The following is a 10,411-nucleotide window of genomic DNA, read 5'->3' as shown; positions in this document are numbered from 1 at the left end:
TACATTTGAAATGTGGCTGAAAGAGTTGGGAAATGTATTACACTTGGAGAAAATCAGGTACGTTATGTCTGCTAAAGAGGAAGTCTTTTTTTTAATCTGGCAACCTTTTCTCAATTTAATGTATAAAAACTGAACTAGTGCTATTCTGTCACTGCGCCATTACCTATGTCCTATGTCCTGTTTGTCGCATGTCAAAAACCTCTGTCAAAAATCTGTACTGTTCTGTGTAGCACCACCAACTACTGTTAATATGTATTTGTTTTTTTTGTTTGTTTGTTTTTTCTTTCTTTGTTATTAAAACAATAAAAATAAATACACAAAAAAAATACTTTCTACATGTGAACATGGCTGCATACTACAAGAAAAAAAATAGTTAAGTCTCAATTGGCATTACGTTTCTACTGCCAGGACAGCAGTATAAAGGTTTAGCAACTGCTTCTGTTCATCTCAGTAGGGAAGGGAGGTTACAGCGGTCTTCAGTTTTCTGTTGACCATCCCTCTGTTTGACTCATAGGTGAAGTTTTGATATCACTGATATGGCAACATGGTATGTCCAAAACTGCAATTACATGGTTCACAAAATCTAATAGTTCTTTGGAAATGGGTCTCACAAACATTAATTTATCTTACGTCTTTTTTAATAGTTCTCCTAATAACAGTTTCTCTTTAAATGTTGTGATGCTGTCTTCTAAAATGATCAAGTTTGTTAGTACATAAGCAAGTAAAGTAGAATCACACTTTCCTAAAATTGTATTCTGTGACTATGAATTAATCAAATCTTATAGCTGCTTATTTGTTCAGGGTTTCAGATATTCTTAAAGTAAGAAATGTATTTTATTAATTTTCTTCATTAATGTTGAAACACTTGGATTTTAACAGTCTTTGAGTTTTCAACATTTGCTACCACATGTATTTAAAAGGAAAATCAGCAAATGTATTCTTGTGCTTTACTAGGTCAATGGAGAACTCAACAGAGATTGTGTCATTTGTGTTGGCTATGTATGGAAACATGGGACAGTTAAAGTACCTGTATTTCACTCTGGCACTGCTATTTTACGTATCAGTTATTTTAGCCAACACTGTTCTTATTATCATTATTTATTTGGACAGAAATTTGCATGAGCCCATGTATCTATTTCTGTTTAGTTTATTTGTTAATGAAATATATGGCAGCACGTCTATGCTGCCCTGTTTGATGGTACACATTTTGTCAGAGGCTCATGACATTTCTGCCTTTTACTGCTTCCTTCAAATATTTAACATTCATTCATATGTAGGTGTTGAATTTGGAACATTGACAATGATGGCATATGATAGATATGTTTGCATTTGTAAGCCTTTACATTACAATGCCATAATGACTAAAAGGAAAGTACAAGTTGTCATACTTGTTATCTGGATAGTTTCGTTTGTAGAGGTTGGAGTTTTATTGTATTTCACTATTCGTATGAAACGTTGTCGGACTGTTATCAACAAAGTGTTTTGTACACATCACCTTGTAGTTGAACTTTCTTGTTCACCAGACAGAACAGTGTCACTTGTCCATGATCTGGTTTTTGGCCTTATTATGACTGTTGTTGGTCCTGTCAGTTATATTACATACAGTTATATACAAATTTTGCGTGTGTGTTTAAAAGGTTCCAAAGAGACCAAAATGAAGGCCTTGGATACCTGCACTCCACACTTAGTTTCTATCATTAGTGTTGTCTTTGCTAGTTTCTATATTTTGATCAGTCAGAGATTTAAGTCAGTTCCATATCCTCTCTGTGTTGCCTTGTCTATGTATGTAGTGACCATTCAGCCTCTTCTAAATCCAGTCATGTATGGTCTTAAACTGTCAAAAATTAGACATGCTTGTAAAAATCTGTTGATATTAAAAACATCTCAACTCTACATTTTCATGGAGTATTTCAATTCTACACTTTAAATACATTGCACTCAAGATTGTGAACATCAGTTAAATTGTCAATAAAACTGTAATTGCTTTAAATACAAAACTTCAATCTGCTTCAATCTTGCTGACTTATAAGACATTTATCAATGTCACTAAGAGCAAGAAATGTTCTGTGATTGCAATGTTCCACATGCAATTGTTAAAATTTTTAATAGAATTATATTGATGGAGGATCGATGCAGCACAATGTGTACCCACAGAGAGTAAAAGGATCTGTAGTAGGGAACAGCAAATTGTGGTCTGTAGTAAAAATTTGGCCTCTTCACCAATATCATTTGACCAATGAAATTTTCCCATATTGGGCTTCATCAACTTGACTGAACTGCTCAAGGCCATCAGTGACAGCAAAAAGCCCAACGGATGGATTCTACATTGGCCCTTCAGACCACGTATGTTATGCTAATGCCTGCATACAGAAACTGGTTAAACCAGTAAGGAAACAAATTAGAGTGTGGCTCGAATTGAGCACCTCTGCATTACTGGCCTGTGTTCAGGGAATCGTGGGCATTAAACAACAAAGTCCTGCCACTGCTCTTTGAAAGTGACACTTTACTAAGCACACCTGTAAAATCGAATGCAATAAACCAATAGAACGGATCAGCTGTATGTTTTACCTTTACAAAGATATTAATGTTCAGTTTTAATTGAGACTGTCAAAGAGGTTTTAATATACCCTCTACTGCATGGTGTTTCCATATGGGAACTTACCCTCTCTTTGCAGATTCCTGGTATTTGAAAATAACACTACTTGGCCTTTACAGAGAAGATGGGGCATTGTTTTTAACCTGTTATGTACTTGGATGACATCACACCAATATGCAGCATTGGAAAAATACTTAAAGGATATGTGGTCAACTTCATTGTAGAGCACATTTAAACACAGCTTGAGCTGACCAAAATGCTGTACAAAGGACAATTAAAATAAAAGAAAGTTAACAAACGTATAGAATAAGTAAAATACAAGGAAAGCATGTAAATATATTGTAAAAAGAACATGTTAACATACTAACAAAAACAAGAAAATAACAAGTGGCAAATATACAATTATGAACATGGCAATGGACTAAAAGGTTAGCGAGCTAAAAGGCCAGTTATGGGGATGGAGATGGAGGTAGTCATGTAGTAAGTTATGACCTGTTTTTATAAGGGAATGAAGCAGAATATTATTATTATCTTAATAAACATATTGATGAATTAACGGTGCCAACAAAAACTGAACATTAGAATCTTCCTAAATGTGGAATATGTAGCAGATATGTTGTATTGGATTACAATAAATTGTATAGGTGTAATAACAAGTGGCAAGTGAGAGTAGACAAGGTATTATTTAACAGCTAACTATTTGAAATAGTACTACTACAACTACTACTACTACCAATAATAATTATAATAATAACGATAATAGTATATTAATATCATATATATATTGCAATATTTATTTATCAACACATGACCCCAGACTCATATAAAGATTTCAGGCCTAAACATCTCCTGCTGTATGTGCCCCCTCCACATACTTGTATAAGTAGTACTGTAGTTACTACTTGATTCTTGTGTTATTTGAAAAATAAATACATTTATTTCAATTCTTGAACAAAATGGGAACATATTAGAGCAACTAAAGCTTGAAAACTTTTAAGATATGTCTTTATAACTGCTGTTAGTCTTAACCCAAGGAGTGTGCCAATATGTCTTTGCTTTTCTAAATAAATGCTGAGGGTGTGGCATGAGTAAAAATATTGCAGACGTAAATACTTGCAATGTTAAAGTAGATTCCATTTCTGTAAAATATGCATATATATATATATTTGAAATGTAAAACTGAGCACAGACAGCTCACAATGGTCACTATTTCCATGGGTTTCTGTGACATATCAGGCATTCAATTAAAAGAGAGGCATGTTTTCACTTTGAACAAACATATTTTTTAATACTCTGCAACTTGGATAGTTATAATATTTATTTCATAGTATTTATCTTAGTCAGCATACCCTCTCTCTCTCTACAGTATGTTAGCCTCACAAGAGTGAGACTGCAGTATCTGAAATGTAACAATGAGCCTAAGACATTTTCTGAACCAGGGGTAGAAAAACGCGTATATCAGAGGGTTTAGAAAGGAATTAAAATAGAACAGACATATCACAAAGGCAGCAGATTTAGCACTGAGCAAGATGTCCTGGGCTGTAAGGACAATGACATAAAAGTAATATGGGCAGAGACATATCATAAACGTAACTACTACAATACCAAGAGTTCTTGCTGCTTTCAGCTCAGATTTCTGAAAAGTTACAGTCACTGAACCCTGAAATGTGACAGCTACTTTGTGAGAGCGCATGGCATGAGCCTGAGACACAGCCGTCGCAAATACTCTCGTATAAAGAGCTATGATGGTGATGACAGGAGCAACAAAGGACAAACCCAGGTCAGCGAATACAGCAATGTAGTTACCAACAACTACACACTCACCAGAGCAGGAAATATACCTGCCTGGGTTTTCCAGATTTTCCTTCACCATCAGACTTTGAAAGACTAAAGAACCTATCCAACACAGACAAACACAGACTTGAACTCTTTCTTGAGTGACTTTGGTGGAGTAATGCAGAGGATCACAAATAGCCACATAACGGTCAACAGATATTAATACCATGGTTCCTACTGAGGCAGCGGTAATAATATATGCTACACACAGGTACACAACACACATGATGTCACCGAGGAACCAGCAGCCATCTATGAGCACAATTTGAAAAAACATTAAGAGGCCCACGAAGAAATCTGAGACAGCCAGAGAGAGAAGGAGGAAGTTGGTGGGGGTGTGGAGTTGCCTGGAAACGGAGACAAAACACACATATCAGAAAAATCACTGTATGTGAATGATTATATTTATAGGACACAAGAAATGACTAAAATACAATAAAATTAATTTCCATCAAACTCTGACATGTATAAAAATCTCTTTCAATTCAATGCATGCTTACGTGTCCCTTACTTGAAGTGTGAGATGGAGATGATGACCAGCAGGTTAAGAGTTGCGGTGAGCAGAGAGATGGAGGACAGTATAATGTAAGTCATAATGGCCTCAAAGTGAGGACGCTTTGTCTTCTTGCAGGAGGCGTTGTGGAGCTGTGGAAAGCAGAGTTCAACTTCTTCTAAGGCCTCCATCAGTACAGAGAAGAAGAGAAGCTGTTGAGCTCTGTCAGCTCTCTGACTAAAGTTCTCTGTAACACTGCTGATTTATGTGTTCCCTCTCACATCTCCTCTGCTGAATTGTTTTTCCGCTGTAGCAGACAAAACATCACTCATCCAACCTTTATTTTTTGTCAGTGTCCTTTTGAGTTTTCATCATTGTGTTCCACATGGGATTCCTCTTCCTAACACTAATTCACCCTGACCTAGCCTGTTTTAAATACTCAAATAATGTGTAGAGAACTTCCAAAAATTCAACAGCATATTTTTAGGAACTTCCAAACGACTGACTGAATAGTTGGCATGGAATTGCAGCCTTGTTCTTGTTCTGCCTGCCGGTTCTGTTCACCCATAGACTGTTTTTGAACTCTGTCTTTCTGCCTTAGCTTTTGTTCTCCTGATGAATGTTTTCACATTGCCCACATCGCCTTACCTGCCATTACAGTAGGTCTGAATAACCCAATTAGTCTTAGAGACCTGTTATATGCTTCTTGAGGTGGGCTTTGCAATTATACACCCACAGCTCTGCAATTACATAATTACGGCCGATACACTGACATGCCTCTCAAAATTCGAAACATCGCTGTTACTCTGACTGCGTACAGCTTATGATGACTGGTTTCTTGATCTGTGGTACCTTTGGCCCTATCATCTGAGGCTGTTTGACAGCAAGATAAAGCAGTGAAAATATACAAAATAAAGCGTACACTGAAACTGATATTGGTTTTCTTCAGTGGGCATTTGACTTTGACAAGTGGCTAAAACATGTTTTTACGTTTTTACCCCATGTCAATTAACCTGAATAATGGCAATCTACAAAAAGTCTGTTGATCTGCCCATCCATCTATCCCAGCACTACTGGCATGATGTTTTCATTAAATATGGAATGGACATTCATGGTCCCACAGGATGAGTCCTACTGTTTATGGTGACTCCCTGACTTATAATGGGAAGATCAGGACTGGATGATGTGGCCAAAAACTTTCTCCCATGTTTTAAAAACCTGCTTATGCGCACACATTTTTGTGTAAAAAGGGTATTAGTTGTCTTGAGTCATGACAGACCTGTAAACTGTGATGTGATTGTTTACAATATATAAGTATATTTAGTTTTACTTTAAAGGCATTATCAGGAGCAGGCAGAGGTTACAAGGAAACAACAGGAGATATATACCATGCATGCTAAATGATTGCTCAGTGACATCAGTTCTCTTTTAATCCTAACTATGACTAACCAAACAACAACCACAGTGGTGGCAAATCAGAAAACAAACCTCATTTTTCAACAATCATATGTATTTTGTTGATAATTGTGTGGAGGACTCATTGGAGAAAGAATGACTCGCAGCCTTTTCTGTTATGCAACTGGGCCTTTCTGAAATTTGTCAGTGACCCCGTCGTTTTACTTGTTTGTTTGAGTTGATGCCCAGACTTGGTGTGCAGTTTGTTTAATTAATCTCAAGTGATATTGAGGATGATGAAATGTTGACAATTTAGACTGTAATGACCATATTGTGTATCTGACTTTTCAGTAGTGTGTGGGGTCAATAGTTCTCTACAACTGATGGGATATTTTTTAATATCTATATATATATATATATATATATATATATATATAAGTTTGAGTTGTTTGCTTAGTGGAACATCCCATGAGGCCAACACACAGTAGCCATGTAATAGCCAGTAATTAGCTGTATAAAACATTGCTGTAGCCAGTCCTGTTCCCCAAGGCCTGTTCACCACTGTAGAGGTGACACACCAGGGAGGTCACGGCAGAGGACCTAATGACTCTCATTACAGTTCGCTTACATCACCTCTGGGCTTGTTGTTGCTGTTCCTAAAATTACAGTAACAGTAAGGTAGTTTCTTTGCAGACTTTTGGGATGCACTTATTGTCACATTATGTATAACCAGCGTTACATAGAACTGAAATGTAGCATTTTATTGAACCTTACCCCATGGACCAGTTTTGGAGATGACAGATGTATCACCTCCAAAACTGGTCCAGTATTAGGCCTGTTTCTTGTTTCATAATTCATTTGTCATAGTGTGGAAGAATCACTATGGGAGTGTGTTAACGGGATAACAGAGGCTGCTGAACTGAGGCGTGTGGTGGTCAGGAGGGAAACCTCAGAGACCAGGCGATTAGAAATGATTAGAAATGAAATCCAAAACCTCTGATGATCAAGTCACCAACAATAGCTCAGCCAGCAACCCCTCCACCGAGTCAGGCAAGCTTCCAGATAAAACCTATGCAATGTGCAAAGAACTATGCAAGGAGATGGCTCAGTCAATTCGGCGTGGCATTAATGAATGTTTCAATGCTTTTGAAACCAACTTTCAGTTGCTAGCAGCGTCACAGACTGATCTACAGGTCCGCATGGCTAACCAACAGTTGGCTGCTCACGACCTTGCAGCACAAATGCAGGAACTTCAAGCTAAATACTAGGAGCTGACGAAACACTACAGCCTGCTTCGGGCTCGACCTGGAAGCCCGTTCCCGGAGACATGATACAAATATCGTAGGGATAGAGGAGGACGGTAGACTGACTGAATTTGTCTCTACATTGATTCCCAAATTACTCTGAGAACTCGTGTTCACAAATCTTTCAGTAGAATAGACTACTTTTTGGTCGATTCCTGTTTAATCTCTCATGTTACTAATACATAATGCCAGAGTATATTAATCTCTTACCATAGCCCCATAACAATGATCTTTCCCTAACTAGACAATGCTACTCCTGGCATTTCAACCCTTGCCTGCTTACTGACAAAATATACATTGATAATATTACAACTAAATTACAAAAATTTATAGAAATGAAAGATAACAGCAAAGTGTCTGACTCCACACTCTGCAAGACAACAAGGTGGAGACATCTGTGGAGACATTATCTCATATGAGTCTGCTGCTAAGAAGGAGAAAGAAAGAAAAATTGTGAATACTCTCCCCATTCTTGAGAGGCGTACCAAGTCTTGAAATCTCACAAGGACTATAACAAGATAATGAAACTTAAATTCAAGTACAATTGCATCATGGGCAATGGCAATGGCATGGCAGTCGAATTAATAATATCCTCTTAAAATTAAGACAAAAAATATTTTAACTGGGGGACAAACCTGGGGGGGCTCCTGGCACGGCAGCTTGGAGACCTTCTCTGATATTAGACGCCTCCTCAATACTATCTATGTCAACTGCAGGGGGAACTCCGGGGTGGCAATCTTATCTCTTGATTTGCACAAAACCTTCAACGTCAACCCTAAGTTTTCCATCCTAACTAATGGAGGTGTGCAGTGGCCCACAAACCACTGCACACCTCCCTAAAGCCACACAACTGTATATCACCAAACGGCTAATCTTACATGAATGGAAGTGGCTGATTTCTCCTTCATTTCAAAGATGGCTGACATGATCTCAGTCATACAGATGGAAAAACGTTTTTGAGGAATGACTCATTTATGAGGTTTTCGACCATTTTGGAAAACCTTCTTTGCCCACCTGGAAAAGGCCAGTGTGGGATGATCCACAAGTAGCAGCTATCTGATGTTATTTTATTCAAATTTTTGCATATGTATGTGTCTGATTTGTGTACATGTCTGGGCCCGCTGTGTGTTTGACTTATATATGCAGTGGAGTTGGCATTGGTTCACCTACAGTTTTAAAAGCAAAAAGCAATTAACTATGGTAGATAAAAAAAAAGTTGTGCAGCTGACAAATCTACAGAAATATCGTGATGCAATCATGTCAACATGGCCAGGAATGGAATGATTCCAGCATCTTGCGGCCGTACGTAGTATCAATATAGGGTTTCTAATGAAGTGCTTAGTGAGTGTATATCCTTTAAGAATCAGAAACTACCTCTATGATTTAACACATTCTTTAATAGTAGGTCCCTGCAGTAGAAGAAGCTATACATTTCACAAAGCATTTGCAACTTATTCCAGGGCAAAGGGTAATCATGTAGGGAAAAAAAGCTTTCAACAGTGCTGAAAGTAGTTTGTTGCTGCAGGACATTTCATGCAAGTAACATGGTGACATCTGCTGGTTGACTATTGGTCCTGCATTTGTATGAAGTCATTCAGGCCTTTCAGGTCTTTTGATATGTTGTTATTTGATCAGTGAGTGACTGTGCTATTATAAGGGGCTGATTTAATGTAATAACTGGCTTTAAGTAGAATTTGAAATAAGGGAACATGTACGTGTGCACACAGCCTATTTTGACGCAATTATCCTTGATCAACTGATGTATTATGTCCAACAAATCCTGGCCCATTTAGAAACTAAGTTTCAGCAGATGTGATCATTTATTTAATGTGTAAACACAATCATAGGGGTTGTTCATCAGATTGGAAAGTATAACCTGGCCTTTGTAATCAGAACTACTGTGCTGTATCATTTACTACTGCAGTTCGCTTGGGTGCCCTCTCATGGCCTTTAGTAGGCACATCAATATGTCTTCATCTAACTGTTCTCCTATATAGTAGCTAACAGGTTATACTGTATTTTTTTCAATAAAGATTAAATCATATCATTTTCTTCAGTTTCTGTAATTGTGTTTCTGCACTGAAAACTGTTTGAAAGTAAATCAATTGAAAGAACTTTCAAACCTCTCAGCAGGTGACTAAAGGTGACTGGGCCTTTGCTGTCAGAGCCCCCAACTGTGGAAAAGTCTCCCAATCTTGATCAGACAGCCTACATCATTAGTATCTTTTAAACCTCTTCCTAAAATATTTTTCTATCGGAAAGCTTTTATGAATGTTTGATATGTTGTTGTTTTATTTTGTTGTATTTTATTTTCAGACAATATTTTCATCTAACTTACTTCTGTTTCATGATTTTTGTTTTTCTCTTGTTTTTAATTCCCCTTTTTCTTTCTGTAAAGCACTCTAACTTTGTTAAGAAAAGTGCTACATGAATAAAAAATTGTTATATTGCTGAGTTCAAACACTCATTGAATTACGTCAGAAATGTGATGTCAAGCATGTTAAACATGACTGTTTCTTTAGGTAAAAAAAGTTGAGATTTTGGTTGTCACTGCTTGCAAAACTGTGTATAAGGTAGTTGCAGAGCTTGAGGTCTATAATAATAATCCTGTTTACATGAATATCCAATATTATATTTTTACAGAAAAATGTCATCTTCATTCAACATCAATTTTGTTAAGTACTCCTTCAAACTACTTCAATCATAGTTGTGTTGTATCACATTATGTACATATAGGATTTAAAAATGAACTGGTCAGGTGCCTGCCAATTATTACACAGATTATTG

General features: G+C 37.0%; 2 protein-coding genes across 4 annotated transcripts; one reads left to right on the top strand and one right to left on the bottom strand.

The window, feature by feature from the left end:
- Positions 1-958: 958 nt before the first annotated feature.
- LOC111645874 (olfactory receptor 4P4-like) lies at positions 959-1,927 on the top strand. Its single transcript, XM_087170757.1, has one exon. The coding sequence runs from the start codon at positions 959-961 to the stop codon at positions 1,925-1,927; it is 969 nt and encodes a 322-aa protein (XP_087026883.1).
- Positions 1,928-3,956: 2,029 nt separating this feature from the next.
- Positions 3,957-5,173, bottom strand: LOC111645825 (trace amine-associated receptor 8a-like). Of its 3 annotated transcripts, none has more exons than XM_023395137.2 (2): positions 4,944-5,173; positions 3,957-4,779 (listed from the first exon to the last, which is right to left on the bottom strand). In XM_023395137.2, exons 1-2 carry the CDS (start codon positions 5,114-5,116, stop codon positions 3,957-3,959), a joined length of 996 nt encoding a protein of 331 aa, XP_023250905.1. In that variant the 5' UTR covers positions 5,117-5,173. The 3 variants fall into 3 exon arrangements, with proteins under 3 accessions (XP_023250905.1, XP_087026854.1, XP_087026855.1); XM_087170728.1 differs by having other exon boundaries at positions 3,957-4,780; positions 5,038-5,116; XM_087170729.1 differs by having other exon boundaries at positions 3,957-4,782; positions 5,061-5,116.
- Between the last annotated feature and the right edge of the window lie 5,238 nt (positions 5,174-10,411).

This window comes from Seriola lalandi, unplaced genomic scaffold (assembly GCF_002814215.2).
Source record: "Seriola lalandi dorsalis isolate HSWRI2012SDOR001 ecotype SW California unplaced genomic scaffold, Sedor1 jcf7180002054958, whole genome shotgun sequence".
NCBI classification, from domain to species: domain Eukaryota; kingdom Metazoa; phylum Chordata; class Actinopteri; order Carangiformes; family Carangidae; genus Seriola; species Seriola lalandi.
Note: the sequence above shows the minus strand (reverse complement) of the source record. Positions and strands in the feature narration are given on the sequence as shown.

Excerpts from the sequence above, each read along its gene's own strand:
- LOC111645874 (XM_087170757.1), top strand. The coding sequence starts at position 959 with ATGGAGAACTCAACAGAGATTGTGTCATTTGTGTTGGCTATGTATGGA.
- LOC111645825 (XM_023395137.2), bottom strand. The coding sequence starts at position 5,116 with ATGGAGGCCTTAGAAGAAGTTGAACTCTGCTTTCCACAGCTCCACAAC. Across the intron at positions 4,780-4,943 it reads ATCTCCATCTCACACTTCAA|GCAACTCCACACCCCCACCA; the intron begins GTAAGGGACACG and ends CTCCGTTTCCAG.